Below are 19402 nucleotides of genomic sequence, written 5' to 3'. Positions count from 1 at the left end.
GTGTGAGCATTTTTACGATTAAGTAAATAGAAGTATACTACAGCTCTTTTAAATGAAATCATAAGATTTTTCTAAACTTTAGTCCAAGATGCTTCTAGGGGGTAGGTTTTGGTTCAAATCTAATAAACATATGGAATTAGAAGGTTTATCAATAGAATAATCAACTACTCAATAAAAAAAATGAAATAATTAATAAAGTAATTCTGAAATAAATAAATGAGGCATCTTGATGTTATTTTATTTTTCATTCAACCTGAAATAGACATATCGTTCATATTAAGGTTTCCATAAACGTTAAAAACTTGGGGGAAATAAAATTGTCCTCAGAAGAATTTAAAAAATTAAATCTCATTAATTTATTTTATAGTATGAATCTTTAACTGATAATTAAAAAAAGTATAATCTGATGCATTCAATTCGAACTGAACATTTTTTCAATTAAGGTCAAAGAGTCAGTAGTCAGATCTGTCCTTGGTATTTCGTGACAAATGGTCGTTTGGTTTTGAAACTTAAAAAAAAATGGAAATTCACCTTCCCATCTCCAAATAAAAAAAAAAATTAAATTAGATAAGCATCACAATTACGTATAATAAAATTGTAATATTCTTTTTGATTATTTAAAATACGTGGTATTTTACAGATTAATTCAATTTATTTATTACTATCCGCCTTTGGCGTCCAGCCGGTTCGCCAATCTTAATGCTCGTTAAAATTTTAATAATTAAATATTTTATGTAATTCCTACTTTAATAGCTTCTTCATCAAATATTTTAAAGCTTCAAATTTTGATAGTCATGTAATTCACTCATAATAATATAAAGTCCTTCAGCCATAACATAATATGTATCTCTCTAATTTTCTGTTAGTTCCGGTAGAATTTATGCTTAAAATTAAAATGGAAATGACTAAACTGCAATTAATATAATATTTTTTACTGAAACAAAGCATTTTTTTTAATAATATGATTACTGATAATAGAGTCACTGAGCGTTTAAACTTTATGGGCACTAAAGAATATCTTTCTTAAGTTATGTAATATCTCAAGAATTTGTCAACAAAATTTTATCAGATTCATCATGAACAGATCGATTCATTAATAATGTTTAATTTTAAATGCATCAAATTTTAAGAAAATAAAATGAATCGTTTAAAATAATCGGTCGAAAACAGGTTTAAAAAACTACTTTAAAAACGATGTACTTAAAACTATAAGCATATACAAAAAAATATATAACTAACATAAATACAATTTAATTACAAAAGCATGCAACTAACCTAAAAATAATTTAAATCATTGAAAACAGGTTAAAAAAATCTACTTAAAAAACGATGTACTTAAAACTATAAGCATATACAAAAAATTTATAACTAACATAAATACAATTTACTTACAAAAGCATGCAACTGACCTAAAAATAATTTAAATCAACCATTGATAACGGTTGTCATGGCAACAATCAAAATGCGCATGCGTGAATTTTCTTCGCCAGCTCCGGTAACGCAAATGCGTGAATTTTTCTACGCCAGTTGGGGTAACGCTATGCAGATTATACATTTTTAATTTCCTTTATTCTGTGTTATTTTAATTCAAAAGTACTTCAGAATGAATCTGAAACATGGATTAATTAACAATGTTTAATTTTAAATGCATAAAACATTAAGAAAATAAACAGAATCGTTTGAAATAATCCGCCGAAAAATGTTAACCCTAGCCTCATTTCTGTTGGGAGAAAAAAAAATTGAAGTTGGCGGTGGGGAAAATAGAAGATTTTTTTGGCGGAAAAGTTGGCGGTGGGGAAAATGGAAGATTTTTTTGGCGGGAAAGTTAGTTTTTAATTAATAATTAAAATTTCAAAAAAAGGGACCCCAGGTGCACATTCCCGACCTCTAAGGTATACATGTACCAAATTTGATAGCTGTATGTCAAATGACCTTGCCTGTAGAGCGCCAACACATACACACACACACACATTGAGCTTTATTATAAGTATAGATATAGATTGATTGAAATAATAATTGATATTTGAATGTAAGACAAAACACCTAAATCCCAATAAAATTTAAATTATTTTGTTCTTATTTATACTTGTTTGGATCAGCATACTGGATAAGGAAAATATTTATAAAATTCGTTGTGCAAATAAAATACATTACTAGACCAAAATAATTACTCTATTAGAATTTTAAATGCAAAAGCAATAAAGGACAAATAGTCAAATGAATCAAATTTCTGTTTATTAATATTTTCCAAAAAAATTTAATTAGAAAATTTTTATGTTAAAAGGTTTGGAAACAAAATATAAAAAAAACAATAATAATCGAAAACAAAATTCCATTTAGAAATGATGAAATCATTTATCAGATAATAAATAATTTCAGGTCATTAACTTTTTTCAGTTATTTCTGATAACGTTTATTTTTCTGTCGGCCAACGAACAATTGACGCCTACAGTTGACTAAACAATGCACATTTGAAGAGAAAAATATATACCTTAACAAAGGTATTCTGAATATAGAGCTAGTAATCTTGATAATACACCCACAGCAAATAACAAATCAAAACGATGTAGCTTAGAAAAATTCTTACCTTTTTATAAATAGAATTAATAAAAGACACAAAAAAATCACACAATTTATTTTTCTCACAAAAATTACAAATTTAATTAATTAATTAAAAATTAATTTTTCAGTTCTTATTTTACTTTACGGAGCAGAATCGATTGAATATTTATAGTTCTAGTATGAGCTATAATTATAACTTTGTGAATATAAAGTTACATGTTTAATAATTATGCAAATTTTTAAATTATTTCACATTAACTTTTCACATTTTTACAAATAATTTCATTAACTTTTCACATTTTAAACTAATTTATGTTCATTCTTTTTTCATATTAACTATTATTCATATATTAATTATTATGAATATTTTTGATATTCTGCAAGACCATTTATATTTTTACAATCCTTTACTGACGAAATAAACTTTAATGTGAAAAGAGTGCACCAATTTTCGTAACATAAATTGTATCTTTAATAGCGGTATATTAATACAATTACAGCTATTTTTAGATCAATTTATACTTGTCAATATTATTTTTAATTTTGTTGCAGTTTGATAAATTACTATTTAAAGAAAAAAATAATTTTGTCAAGTAAATTAAGGTTTCATAATAAATAATGAAGTGTTCGAAAAATTTTCAATAATTAAATTGAATTTAGATAACTAAAAAGCATTAATGAGCCTGAAATTACGATTAAAAATTAAATATTAAAATTTTTCTTGTGCTAAACAGCAGTAAGAAACTACCTTATCTCAATTTTTCTAGTTATAACTCGTTAAAAATAATACATAATAGTTAAGAAATGGGTATCAAGATTGCTTTTATTGTTTCTACCAATGCATTGATATTGAAATAACAAACACAAGCTGCTGATAATTCTTTTGAAAACATAACTTATTCTAGATGATTTTAATGGAGATATATAATCCATTATATCAGTTTATCATATTATCCATTATATCAGTATATAATTTTTATTCTTAGTTATTTATGAAGAAATAAAATTAAATGTGATATAAACAAAAGTGATTAAAGCATATTGTCATTAGTAAAAGTGAAAAAAAATCGTTTGATAATTAATGGTTTTTAACAAGAAAAAACAATTTGATTTTATGAAACGATAAAAAAAACATTTTCTAAAATTACTTTAAAAATAACAATAATGATAACCACTTTTTAAAAAATAACAATAATGATCGTTCTATTATTTATTAATATTCCATTATCGTTTATTTTTATCTTTTTTGTCTATTATTTGTTTAGGGAAAATATTTATTATATTCTGCATATATGGATCTGTAAAATATTACATATTATTAAATCTCGTTTTTCTTAATAAAATTCAAAATTTCGAAGTATAACCTATTCAATTATGATTGATAATTTTTGAAGAATGAAAATAAGAAAAATAATCATAAAGGGAAGAATTAAAATCAAAAAAGAAAAAAAACCATTATATTATTGACAAAAAGAAAATACTATCTCGTTAAAAAATAGTAAACATAATGTTAGTACATTCATCAAATTAAATTTCTCGTAAACATGCCTTGCATCAAACAAAATATTGATCACGACGACTTAAAGGGCTAAGTAACAGAAGCCTTAGCCTGTAAATCAAAAGCAAAACAAAAAACATATTTCCATGAAAAAAGTTAAAATAAATCCTTAAAATGATTAAGAATAAATCGAATTGATAGCACATATTTCAGGTTAGGCCATGTTTTTGTCCTGTTTCCATTTTCTGTAGGTTACTAAAATCAAAATTCTACAGCAGAACCTAAAGCCACCCAACTGTCGTTATTGAAGGATCACCCAAAGCCTGTGATTTTCACTTCCCGTATGCTGACTTTAATGATTGTTGAGTTAAGACAGGTCAGCTGAAAGATTCTAAATGTTTTTCGAGGCAGGTCCGATCACGATTTTGGTACCCGAAGGTTGACCATCTCCGCTAACCTCCCTTTGGCAGAGTGTTCACGGCCTTGTTTATTCTGCCAACAGTTTAAAAATGCAATGCCATTTCTTCGAGGCCCGCTCCTTTTATAAAAGTCATTTAAATAAACTAGAGCAGTGTCAGTAACAGGGTTCATTATTCTTGGGTGCACCCAAACACGTAATTTACTTCGATGCTTGTTAGAATATTGTACAGGAGAGCATAGGTGATTCGAATTTGGAATGCAAATACCCCTTTTGTATTGGACAAATTTTGTTTTAGATTTTCTTCATTGAGTTTTCCACTCCGTACATTTCAAGCATTATCTTAAACGCGATAGAAAATCTTATCAATAATTTTATCTTTGTTCTGTTTTTTTTATATTTGTCTTACATTTCCTGTACATTTTATCCTTCTGATCTGTCTTAAGCATTTTTGGCTTTTTGTTTATTATCACTTCTTTGATTCTGACTCGGATCAATATTTGATTTTAAATTCCACAAAAAGAAATATATTTGTTGTGCTATAATATGAGTATTTATGTTTTTATGCCTATAATTATTTACTGATCCATATGTATATTGCTATTTAACTCCATATGCCCATAATTTTTAACCATTTTTTTACCTATAATATTTAACTATTTTTATGCCTATTGAACTTTTCATTTTACTATAAAGTTATATATTGTAAAATTTACATTGATTCATATTTAAAGTTTATGAACAAAATTTTTAAAAAAATTAAAGATTTTATTTGGTATGTATACGAGTATTTATCCTATTATGATTACAATTATTCAAAATGCTAATAATTTCATTATCTTAGATCAATATATCAACTAAAATGTTAAAATAAAAGAAAGATTTGGCTTAGGTCTTAAAAAAAGTAACTCTATATATCAAAAAATTATGGGTTTTGTATTACTACTTTTTAACAATTAAAGCATTAACTTTTTAATGAAGAATGTAAAACCATTTTTATTCTAAAACCTTGTCCCAGCTGCAATATTTAAACTTAAATAGAATAATAATTACTTTTATTTCTTAATTCTGAATTTTTATCATGAAATACATTTGACTTTTCTACGACCTTTCAATTTTATCAATCTGGGTTCAGAAGTTTTCTTTCATATTGAAATAACTGGGTATTTGCTTTCAAATGTTATATTAATTGATAAATTTCACCCTTTATAAGAGTAATGTATTTTGAATTATATTAAGATATATGAAACGGTTATAATAATATTAATTAATTATTTAAGATCTTGATTCAGAGCCGGTATTGTTGCTATAAAAATCTTACCGCAGTGTAATAATTCTTTTTTTTTTCACATTATTCCTATAAATATTAATTTATCTCACTTTTCAGTTTTAACATTCTTACATAATCTTTTACACATATTACGTCAGAAGTAATGCGAGTGAAATTAAACACCTTAACATGATACAGATAACATCATTCTAACAATATACATATCCTTTTTTAAATCTTTATTTGCATTTCGCATGGCCTACATGAAAAAGAATGTCACAATGGGTGTAATCCGGAATTAAGATCAGCAGTTCTCATTGTATCCTCTTTCTAGAACTGGTAACAATTAATTGACCTTAAAATCATCTTCACTGTGAAAGAAAATCATCACGTGTGTCAGCCTCATTCCCTATCTTATTTGTATTTACTTAATTCAGGATCACGCATTTTGCCATTATGTGCATGGCCGGTTTAAGTAAAAGATTAGAAAAATAGAATATTTTGGGAGATTTTTATCAAAAATAATAAAAGAAAATAAAAGAATAAATGAATCAGGATGTTGATCGAGCTAACAAATTTAAAGAAAAATGAATTACAAGAAAGTTTTTGTAATTTTTTTTCTCTTAATTTGATAAGATTTACAGAGAACTCAACACCGTGACTGACATTTTCTAGAAAATATTTCAATAAGTGATCCGGTCAACTTAAAAAATTTTATCACTTTATTTTTCTTTTAATTTGAGACATTTTAACTGTGAAAACTGGATAATTACTGGATTAATTATATTTTTCTCATCAATTTAAAGTTCTGAAATTTTTATTTGGAATCCGGTTTTATGTTTTTGAACATTTTTCTCAATTATATTATTACATTCGCTTTTTTAAAAATTAATTAATTTCTTAACAAATCTTATAATATAGTTTCAAATATTCATTAATTAAATATTCGGGATTTATTAAGGATATAGAAGGAATATGTTCAACGTCTGTCAAATCAATTTAATTAATTTGTATAAAAACTTAAATATATTTTAACCTAATTTAATATTTGAATTAAATGTGATTGCAAATGCGAACTGCAAGTAATATATATCCGCTTGTTTTGAAAAGAAAAAAAAAACCTTTACTTATATGATTATTTTGTATGAACAATTTTTTAACTTTAATAACTACAGAGTGAGGATATTTAATTATTTCGTTCTAATATTAAAAAAAAGCTCATGAAAGGTGAATGATATTCTTGTTATTGTGAATTCAATAAGAATTGTCTTATGCTAATAAATTGTTTTTTCATTTTTTTAAGGTAGCTGATTATGTTTAAAAAAGAATTTTCTTTTGCGAAAATATTGGATATTTTTTTATTCAATATTCTTATTTTCTGAAAAGATTTCTTTATAAAACTTTTTTTATTTTGTTCCCAGCTTATTTTTTGAGAGATTGCATTCATTTTTATACTTACATAATTTATGTTTTAGTACTATTTTACATCTTTAAGCATGGCAACTTTTTTTTCTCACATCTAAATTTTGGTAAAATGTTCTTAAGAAAAAAGTAATAAATTGAAATTTAATTCATATTTTTATTCAAATTGGACATAATATTTTTTCAATGTGTTCTGTAGTTCCTGAGCTACAGAATAAGCAAAATGTTCATTTAAAAAAACACCTCGTTCCAGTTCCTTATAATGAGAAAAAAAAAACTTGCATGTTATTGATTAAAAAATTTCATGTTATTTATTAGTTGAACTCAGAACTTAAATATTAGATAGAAATTTACCTTATTTCTTAATTCAGGAACTAAATAACAATTTTAAAAAGTTAACTGTGAAATTTGAATAAATCATAGATAAAATTCTAAACTATATTGTTTTCGCTGTATACCTCTTATAAGGAAAATCCCTCATTTTCTCAATTTTGAAAACGCTTTTGATTAGTAATTGATGCATTTTTGTATGAGTTTCATAGGTGTTCTCACATTCTATAAACATTGTCTCATCTTTAAACAATTTCGTTTGAAATTCTGTAATGGAGATTCTTCATATTTTCTGCATATATTCGATTCATTTGATTAAATAAAATAACATTCAACCTTTTATGCGGAGAATTATATAATATCATTGCTGATATAATGCAGATTTCCCTTCCATATCTAATCTACAGCAAAATTCCAATTTGTAGAAAAACAAATACAAGTAATTTATTATTATCAAGAAGCTCAACTTAAAAAAATTGTATTAATGAATTTCATTATAACATTGGGATATATGTTAAGACACAATTAAATACAAAATTTAAAAAGGAAAAAAAAAAAGAGAGAGAGAGAGAGAGAGAAATTGAGAGAAAAGAACAATAGCAAAAGAAGGAGGAATCTTGAGCACGAAAGGTGAAAACTGCTCTATAATTTAGTTGCAAAAACTTCAAAAGAATGGATCGAAACTGAGTCACGTTGTTTACTAAAAACTAACCAAGCGTAAAACGAGCTACTTTATCGTCTGTCTGAACACTGCAATTTTCTTCTTCGAGCAATGTCAGTATTCTGAGTCGTATGTCATCAGTTTTAGAATCTCGGTATGCTAATAATGCTAACGGCAGTATTTGAACTGAACTGGGCGAAGCATTTAAAAACTAAGGCAAATATTGAAGCTTAAAACGCTACCGATCCAAATAATCAGCCAGCTCAGCGGGTTGCTGAAAGAGCCCACGACAGCAGTTTCTTTCCAATGGAGCTGGCTTCATGTTTCCTTGTCTTTGAAATAGATGAACTACGAACAAAATAGTATCGTAGTGTTGAATATAGGGTCAGATTTAAGCAAGTTCTACTATAAGGCCCTCTTTTAATAAAATTGTCACATTTCAGCTTATTTTTATCATGTAATATTTGAGCCTAATATTTTCTTATTTTAATAATTTGAGAATGTTTATATTTATATTTATATATTAAAATTCCAGTCTTCCCAGTATCTATATTTATACACGATATTATTGAAATAGATATTTGGTATTATAAAAACTCGAATAACTAAAGAAACGTAATGAAATATGTAAGAATCTGACCAGTTATACTTGGTAAAGTGCTAATGTTGTCTTAATATTTTGCCATTCATAGAATTTCTATTTTCTACAAATTTATGTAATGGGCAACTAATAAAATAAATTTTTTTTAATCTACCTTCCTATGGCTCTCTCTCAGCTTAGCGGTCCTAGGCAGCTGCCTAGTCTGCCTAGTTGTAAATCAGAAATTGGTGAAGTGGAAGTTAATCATGAATTATGAAGTTAATATTAAATATAATGTAATAAAAAGAAAAAAAAATATTAAAATTGCAAACAAATGTTTTGTGAACAATCGATTTTGGATAGAAAATAACAAATTTAGCGTATTTTTCCTGGAAGCAATTTTAAATTTGTAGTGGCTTGATTTGATTTAATTTTTTCCAGTACATTGTCAGAACATGATTCAGTGCCTGATGCTGTTTATTTCCAAATTTTGTTATACATTATTTCATACCAATATCTTACCAAATTGATTTTCGATCGAAATTTGTCTCTAATTCAATCCTTATTATAATTATTGAAAAAAAAATGGAAACTTCTAAATAAGTATTTACATAAAATAGGCAGCTTGGATATAGATCTTTTTTTCTTGAGAAAATAAGAGTTCATTTATACATTTCTAATAAATATAGCAACAAATAATTTTTATAATTAATTATTTACCTATTAGAATATAATAAAGGAAATTAATTAAGTTAATGAAAAAGGATCAAATTAACAATTATTTATTAATCTCGAAATTTTCGCAAAAATTATTACAAATTAAAAAGACAACGAAAATTTAAAAATATTTTAACAATTTTCCTCATACATTTTTTGTAAATCTTTGATACTGTTGGAATCACATGAACTATGATGGAATGTTTCAAGCCTATAGTTCTAATGAGTAATGGAATTTTGTACGTTTTCCACTTTTTGAGTTAACTATGCAAAGAAATTAATTTAGGAAGAAAAAAAAAGTGCTGTTAATTATTTGTAAATCTTACTTATTAGTTTTTTGGAAACAAATATAAACTTTAATATAACTAATTAAGAAATTTTTGAAAAAAAATAAAATTAATTACAATTTATTATTATAATTAAAATTACTTAAATTATAGTAATTCTTTTTAATTGCAATTCTTGTTTACTTTTTAAAATCAGTCACAAACACATATATTGATTAGTGTTAGATCTCATTAATAGTATTAAAAAAAGACACTTTTTAAAATATTTTCTATAAAAAAGCGATATTTATTTTAAATCTAATGAAAAAAAATTATTAAATATATCATTTGTTGTTTTGATACATTTTTAATAAATGTTCATTAATTGATCCATTAAATACATCAAACTTTACGAATTCTATGGAATCGTTACATCGAAAGTGAAAATACATGCTAACTGAAATTTCCAAAAAAATACACCTTAAAAATTCTCTTAAAAATAGAGAAATATTTAAAGTAAGTAATGACTATAATAATAATAATAATAATATATAAGTATTATATGTTATACCAAGTAAATATTATTTAATACCAAACATCCGAAGAAAGATCTTCTATTAGTTATTTGTTGCAGCTTAAACATTGTCTCATTTTTTTTGTAAACTTTATCAGAATATCATAATTTTTTTCTGCTTATTTTAGAGAATGTTATTTATTAAATACTTCAACTACTGCATAAATAAACAATTTCCCTTTTTATTAATAATGGCCTTTGTTCAGCTTTATAATTATATAGACTCTTTCTAGGCTAAAACAATAAGCATCATGCACTAACAATAAATAACAAATTTTAACAGTCTGGTTAGCTTTTCTAATTCATAACTCATTTTAATTTACCTAGAAAAGGACGGTAGTTTACTCTGTAAAAATATAACAACATATCTTTTTTAAGTTAAGTACAAAATGATTTTTAATGTTTTCTATATATAAAATCCTTCAAACTCAGAAAAGGTATTATTTTTGAGTAAAGGAATAAATTATAGTCTATTTCTAATAGATTTTGCAATTTCGTCGCTTTCTATACATAATATAAATAAAAGTAAAATTTTATTAATTGAAAATTATTTGTTTCGAGAAAAATAATAATATTCATTCATCACTTTAATGTATGCTACAATATATTTGAAAAAGAATCTGAAATATTTAAAGAACGGAAAATTTTATGAATTAAAAACTAACTTTTTTAAGTACAAAAATGTTTAAACTTTGTTAAGGATTTTAGTTATTAAAACTGCTGCAAAAATCGATTCTTATTAAACAGAAATAATATTTAATTTTTTGCCGTTGCTTTAAATACAGTTTAGAAAAATAATAAAAATTAAATATTTATATACTAACTCCGAAATTCGTCTGGTCTATCAAATTTAGAACTATTTTTCCGGAACAAAATAGAGATCAAATTTAGGTTTATTTATCTGGAGCAAGTCGGTATTTTATACCTATTATCATCATCTGTACAAATTTAAACATCAGTTCTGATTTTTTTTAATTTGTGCATTTGCTCTAAAATAATCTATTCTGTAATAAATACATTTTTATTCACATTTTATTAACAATAATACAAAATTATATTAGCTTAAGTAATATTCCTCAAGCGAAATATTATTCTGTTAGTATTTTAGCGATACATCGAAAAAAGTTGTGTAAACAAGTTGTCTAATTCTGAGCTAAAAACATTTCGTTATTTAGAGCTTTTAGTTGCATAATAAAAATAAACATTTTAGAATTTAAAACCATTTGATTGCTTTGAACTTTAAATTAAGTAAGTAATAAACAAATATTGTAAAGTTAAAAACCATTTCATTGTTTTGAATTTTTATCTAATAACTCAATTATTGGATAAATGCAATATTCTCTCTCCACTTCTAAATAGCAGCAGAACCTGCACAGGTGTTAAACTAGTCCAACAAAGTAAACATTACAGTGTAGTTTTCCGTGGCACAGTTTTGGCAACACCGTTGACATCCACTGTTTCCGTAAACCGATACGGGCGTCATCTTAGCAGGTAATCCTTCTCCTAATGAGGCAAATAGTAGGTCAGCGCCTCCCGCATTTCCTGATGCCTTATTACTCCAGAAATTATTCTTCGATATTTCGCAGGAATTAGTTCGGGAAAAATGAGACGCACCATAAAATGGGTTATTGATGAGTTTCGATATCATCTTCGAAAGAAAAAAACAACAACAGATGAGCTGAAATGGATGAAATTCGATCGAGGCAATATGTATTTTTTAATTAAGTTGGATATCATTAATTCCAATGGGGAGGATAAAGAGATGTTCTATAAAATAAGGGCCTTTTTGTGTCTTAGTAGGAAAAGAGATAATGTTAGGTCTCAAAAATAGTATGCAATATGCTGCACGCCATTAATCAATAATTTTCATGTTTTTTTTTTTCTGGACTAAAGGAATGTGTTCGAAATAAATTGTAATGTAATTATTTTGCCTTTTATTTAATGAGCGTTACTCTAAGATCAAAGAAGAAATATGTTTTTAAAACTGCTTTTAGTGATAAGACGAATTTGCTAAGTACTCATCTTTTTAGGTATGACAGTCAGATTAAACATGCAGAACATTGAATGCTTTTTTTTTTGTTCTGTAAATGTTCTAAACGATAATTTCTCAACGACATTTAAACTACGTTGTAATTATTTGGTGAATGTTGTTCTGCGATAGTAAAAACAAAGAAAAAGAAAGCATGTGTCGAATGACATGTGTCAAACACTTACTTCTCAGTTATGATAGTCAATTAGGAGTCGTAGAATATGGAATGCTTTTATAAGTCAGGCAAATGTTCTAATGATATTTAAATTAAGTACCCATTTCTTTGATAAATGTTGTTCTGTATTTAAAAAAAACTATACTGAAAAAAAGAAGGAGTATTCTTAAAACTTCTTTTTAAAGATAAGACCGCTGCGCCGAACAATTATTTTTACAGTTATGACAGTCAGATAAGAGTTGCAGTATAAGTAATGTTTCTTATTTGGTAAATGTTTTAGTTAGGGTAGTTGGTTAGTTGTTAGAACATTTATAAAATCGGACGTCTGATGCAATAATATTACATGCATTAAAGATAAGTACTTGGCAAATTATACTTGATAAGTTGTTTAAGTTATCCTAATATTTTATCACACAATTTGTATTTTTTCTGCAAATTTATTTATTGGGCTATTTAAAAAATATAAAAAATAATCAACCTGCCTGTACCTCATTATCTATAGAACAAAGCCCAGTGAATATAGAGCTCTTGAAGTTTCGTTTAGTCATGAGATCTTCTCCATCACTGTTAAATTAAATTAAAATAAAAATTCTTTCTCTTTTCCTTCATAATTAAATTTAAATAAAATCCTGCTTTTTTCAATTACAGTTAAAATAAATTTAAATAAAATTTCATGATCTTTTTCGTTATAGTTAAATTAAATTTAATTAAATATTTTAATAGATATTTGATTTTTGATACAAAAAAAATCATTCTTTGGTCATCTGCTATGAGAATATCTTTTATATATGAATCTTGATAATGCAAAGTAAATACAAAGTTATCTTGACGATGAAGAAAATTTGTATGAAATTAAAAAAAATAAAAGACTTTAATTAGAAACAAAAAATCCTTACTGCGATGTGAAATGACTTAAGAAGTGTAATTGCAAATTAGGTTTAGAGCTAAATTTGCTAAGAAATATTAAATTATATGATACTGATTGCAAAATAATTCTTGAAAACTTTATTAAACATCAATAAACCATTTATACAAAAATCCACTCAGGCAGAGTTCAAATATCAGGGAGCTTTAAATAACATCACACAGATCCACCGCGAAGAGCCCCCATTCAAAACATAGAAGCACATGCATAACACTTTTTAAATCCAATTCAAGATCAAAATCTCACAGCGTGACCAGATCAGTTGCGATTAGATTTTAAAACCTTTTCTATTTCAACCAAGCCTGATTCTTCGCCAAGATTAGAACAAAGGGATTGAGGTCCCGAAAGCATACGCGTGATAAGATTCAAAACCTTTTTAAAAGATACTTTTACAAATTAAAATAAAGCGCCAATTGAGCATGACGCAGAAAATGAGAGGCTCCAGGCTGTAGGTGAGTTAAGGCTAATTGTGGGTCAGTAGGCTAAGAAAGGATTCTTTGGTTAGGTTATGTTTTTGTTCTATGCTGAAGCAGACGGATCTTTGGTGCATCCTTGAAGGGGGGGAAGAAGCAAGGCCGTTCCTAATCAAGTTCTAGGTTGGGCGTGGATTGCCTTATTTTTGCTGGATCACGTTTTTTTCTTTAACATCTTAATTGGAATATGCTGTGTTTGAAAAGATTGAGTTTTGGCGTTTGGGGTGAAATTGCGTTTGTTATGTTTCTGCGGTTTTTAATTCGTCATTTCGGCTCCTTATTAGATTTCACTCATGAAAAGAGCAATTATGTTGAAATAATTATTTTGATATCTGTGCTTTGTTAAATTGTAGTGACCTGGTTGTCTAGTTTTTATTTAATTTTTTTAATACTGATAAGTTGAGGCATCGTTGTATTTTTAGATCTTGTTTTGAAACAATATATTTCGTAAATCAATTTTTTTAAAATTTAGAATAAAAATAATAGATTGGTGTTTTTTAGAATTCTGTTTCATTCTAAACACATCGAAGCAAAAAATTGCACTACTACGTGAACGCAGTTATGCAGTAAGGAATTAATTTCAAAATAAACATATGAGATACAGCTATTTTCGCAAAACATTTCAGAAAAAAGAAACATTTTTTAATATGTATTTTTCTAAAAAAATTAATCGTTGCATTGTAAATAATCTTCTGCAAGCTATACTGGTTTGGATTTTGCGTTGTTTATTTAATAGTCATTTCAATATACATGTAATTCCATTTAATTTCCAATTGCCAAAATACATTCTTTTATGAAGTAGCAAGCTGTTTATGATAGATGTCATGCATATAATATTTAGTATAGCTTTCATTTAACCAGTTTTAAAATTCAAAGTAAATTTTCATGAAAATTCATTGTAGAATAAATTTAATTCTTGAAAATTTCGAAATCAATTAGGGAACGATAGAAATGGATGACAGGAAAAAAATGTAAATAATATGACATCTCAAAATATAGATAAATGTAAGCACAAAAACAAAGTCCTTAAATGGCATTAAATAGAATAATTGATTATCTCAAAATGTTGTATACCGTATTTATGACTATGACTGTCATAAAAAAAGCTATGAACTAAAAGATTCAATTTTTCTGCGCATTTCTTGTACTTTTATTAATATCAGTTACAGAAATTATGATCAACGATATTGATTTACAAACCTTTTCACATAATTTTATTGTTTTTATTTGGGACATTCAGACCATCAAAAGGGACTGATTTCCGTATAGAAATTCTAATTTAATAGTAATGCATTAATCCGGTAGACAATGACAATTAAATGAAAAGACCACTTAGTTATTCAAAATGTTATGATTTTAACGAAAAAAATATCTGTTTAACATATGCTTATATAATGATACTACTGGCACTCGACTAGGAAACGCAAGCTTTTTAAGTTACATTTACAATTAAGTGAAAACTTTTTACAGTACAGGATCATCGCTTAGACAGCGAAATCATTATAAATCTTTTTATGTTTTTCAGAAATAAAATGCAAATAATTTAATAAAAATGTATATATATATTACTTGCATTTTTAACAGAAATATATTTATTTGTTTTCTAGGTATGGACGAAAGAAATCGATAGCGCGCAAGACTTGCAACAGGAGGAGTCTGTAAACCTTCCAGCAGAACACAGAGGGGATTATGGTGGTGGAGATTTCGGTAATGGCATCGTCCCCCATGGAGGACACGACCCATGGCCCGGTGGCAGACCAGACATGGCTCAAATCAAAGCACTCAATGTCAAATGCGAGAAGAATCACATGAAAGTATACATCGAGTTCGACAGACCATTCTACGGTATGATCTTCAGCAAAGGTCACTACAGCGATCCCAAATGTGTCCATCTCCCCCCAGGCACCGGCCATCTTGAAGCAAAATTTGACATCTTCCTGGGTGGATGTGGAATGACCAGCAGTCAAGGTAGTGGTTACACTCAACCAGACCAAAGTACCGGATTATTCATTGAAAACACGATTATTGTCCAATATGATCCTCAAGTGCAGGAAATTTGGGATCAAGCCAGAAGATTACGATGCACATGGTACGATTACTACGAAAAGGCTGTTACTTTTCGACCTTTCCAAGTCGACATGCTGGATGCAGTGACCGCCAATTTTTTGGGAGACAACATTCAATGCTGGATGCAGATTCAAGTCGGCAAGGGTCCATGGGCAAGCGAAGTGGCTGGAATTGTCAAGATCGGTCAGACGATGACAATGGTTCTTGCCATCAAGGATGAAGAAAACAAATTCGATATGCTTGTAAGAAATTGCATTGCTCATGACGGCCACCACCAGCCCATTCAACTTGTGGATGAATACGGATGTGTAGTCAGGCCGAAGATCATGAGCCCGTTCCAGAAAGTCAAGAATTTCGGAGCATCTGCATCTGTTGTGTCCTATGCTTACTTCCAAGCCTTCAAATTCCCCGATTCCATGAATGTACACTTCCAGTGCGTGATTCAGGTCTGTCGCTACGAATGCCCTGTTCCCCAGTGTGCTGGTGACCTTGGTGGCGGATACCTGCCAGCGCCAAGAGATCCATCCTACACTGAGAATAAGCTCGTGTCTTACGCAAGTCCAGAAGGTCATCCCGATGCAAATCCTCACCAAGCTCTCTTGGCTGGCACTGACCATGAACCTGCTATTGACCATTCTGACCACGTTCACATTGCAGACAAAGAATACGGCCCCGTGTTCTTCAATCGTCAAGGCGACCAGCTGCCAACTAAGGGAAATAATGTCAAGATTGGCAGTGCATATGGCGTTTCTGGCATTGGAGGCAAGCCACGATCCATCCAAGACAACAACAGGAAGAAACGTCAAGCTAAAGACCAGATGACCGATATCTCAACGCAGAAGGTAATTCAAGTAGTAGCACCTGGAGATGTTGCTTTCAGCTTGCCTAGCGACGAAAAAGAAACTGTCGTCTATTCTAGTAGAACAGAAGGAGATGGTATCTGTATGTCTGTACCTAGTTTTGCTGTTGGTTTAGTTTTCCTTCTTCTCCTTCTCGCTATCTCCTCTTTGGTGGCAGGATTTTTGTTCATGAGAGTTAAACACCTTACATTGAAAGAAGACAACTCGATTTCTTACGACAATACAGAATTTATGAAAGTAGCCGTTCCCATGGCACACTAAGTAGCAAATGCTTTTGCTTTGTTTCTAGACTTTAGACTATGTCAAAGAGATTGTCTTAACTAATCCTGCTTCTAGGTGCTATACTACCTCGTGTACCGTTTACTTCTGAAACTGGGTAGTAACGGCTCAAGCAGGGGTGCTATAATATATTACCTTCAAGTTTCGGCGCTGGTCTCAGTGAGACGATTTTATAAGTCGCGCCGAAAGAACCATCGTTATTCTATGAAAAACTTTTTAGCACACACCATTCTTCCAGTTATTTTACCAGTCTTACAAGATATTTATTGTTATTTATTAACGTGGTGAGATGGACTGGAATATGGTCGACTTAAGTAAAGTATACTAGTAGTGTGAATGTGTATAACTCGCTTATAAGAATATTGATCTTCGAATGAAGATATGAACTTTTGTAAATATGATTCCAAATAATATTTCTCCTTTAATTCATTGCTTTTGCCTATTTCATTAGGCAAAAATAATTCAGGAGCTTTAGTGAAATCAATGGTAACTTTAGTGTAATAATCTAGTTAAATATTTTAGTATGTTTTCCAAAAAATATTTTTGGCCTTCTGAAAATTGAGCTGAAATGTATCAAAGATGTAATCCAAGTATATTTATGTCAATTATATATATATAAGAGTTATTTATTTGGATTTTTGCTTAAACTTGTAACCATTGATTATTATCCTGCTTATTTTTTACGCAATCAGATTTTGTAAATACACTTTTAGTTTATGTTTACAGATTTATTAAATTCTTCTCAGCACTTTTCTATAGTACAGGGGCTTAGAATCAGGGTTTCTTCCAAATCTATGCACGGCTGTTGTTTTTTATGGGATCTTATGGGTTGGTTGGGGTTTGAAAACGACCTTTCAACTTCAGATAGTTATATTTCACATTGATTGGTTTCACAAACGGCCACTAAATGGATATTTGAAGTTTCAGCTTCAAGAAGAAGTTATCAAATTCGCATCGACAGCACACAGCTGCCAAATATTACATTCTGAGATGTCTGTGTGTGTCTTTTTAGTGAAGTAAAATTTTGTCACCGTGTATTTGAGAAATCTTCTGATTGCAATTGCAGGTATAGTGTTTTACTCAACTCTTTTGATTCTTTAAATATTTTGAAAATAAAAAATGGTGAAATATTATTTATTTTCATGGTAATTTTTAATAACATTCCTTTAAAATTATTTCTGGGTGTGTGATATTGGAATTTCTAGAGTTACTATGTGATTTTCTTTTATTTATTTTCCTTCATGGCATTATCTATAATTTACTTTATCATCCATTTTTTTTTATCTATTTTATCTGCTAGGGGCTTAAAATCTATGTGCCTGCCTTATTCTTTTAGAATGAACAAATCTTTATTCTTTGCTACTTTAGTTCTGGAAACTATTTGTACTGCGTATTTAATGTGTCACTTCTGTCAGAATTCAAATTCCTCTTTAAAAAAGAGGAATTCTTTGTAAATATGTATGTTTCAATCAAATTGTTGTGAAGATTTTATTAAAAGAAATTTTAAGTTATAAATTTCGTATGTTATTTATGGTGATAAATTTACATTACATTTTACAAATTACTTAAATAATATTGGTTGTTTTGTTCGTACAAACAAATTTTATTAAATTTTCTGTAAAATATTTTTAATTATTGCTGGTGATGAAACAATTCTTTTATGTTATTTTCCAATTTCTTTGGAAGTAAAATTCTCATGACTAGACTGTAAAATGAAATTAATTTATGACACATATTTTAATTATATAAATCAACAAAAAGAAATGTAATGGATAAGGCTAATTTAATTTTTTTGCATTAATGCATTTAATGTTTTGTATTTGCTTAACTGAGATTGTTTTATAGAATAAACCTTTAGATTTGATTCAAAATTTAGAACAAAACTAAAAGGAAACTATATGCTAGATATACTTTTACATAAAGCACTTTCCATATAGACAAGACACAGTTCACTAAATATTACTGGATTTAAAAGAAATTTGCTCAGAAAATACCGATAAAGGGATTTTCATTTATTCAAGAAAAAGTGCATTTATCTGATATACAGGATGGGGCACACACATTCAGAGAGAGAGAGAAAGACAGAAAAAACGTTACATTTCTAGTTTCGAGTATTTGTGAGAAAATTCGAACACAGTAGGCAATGAGTCATCACTAGAGCTTCCACCTATCAACATTTTCGAGTGGAAATAAAAAACAATAAAATTTGTTAAAATTTTATGGAAATAGAGGGAAATAAATTAAAGAGAATGGCTGAAATAATTGAAAATTGGTTAAAAAAGCAAATAAAGAAACA

General features: G+C 28.0%; 1 protein-coding gene across 2 annotated transcripts in view; it reads left to right on the top strand.

Annotated features, from left to right (window-relative positions):
* LOC129961578 (uncharacterized) overlaps positions 1-18586 on the top strand; it is a 40103-nt gene extending 21517 nt beyond the window's left edge. For both annotated transcript variants that reach the window (XM_056075112.1, XM_056075190.1), the window contains exon 3: positions 15508-18586. In XM_056075112.1, coding sequence (XP_055931087.1) covers positions 15508-17088 — 1581 coding nt within the window. In that variant the 3' untranslated portion in view covers positions 17089-18586. The remainder of the gene's footprint in view (positions 1-15507) is intronic.
* The last annotated feature ends 816 nt before the right edge of the window (positions 18587-19402 follow it).

The sequence above is a fragment of the Argiope bruennichi genome, chromosome 1, assembly GCF_947563725.1.
Source record: "Argiope bruennichi chromosome 1, qqArgBrue1.1, whole genome shotgun sequence".
NCBI lineage: Eukaryota > Metazoa > Arthropoda > Arachnida > Araneae > Araneidae > Argiope > Argiope bruennichi.
This window is presented reverse-complemented; position numbering and strand designations above follow the sequence as displayed.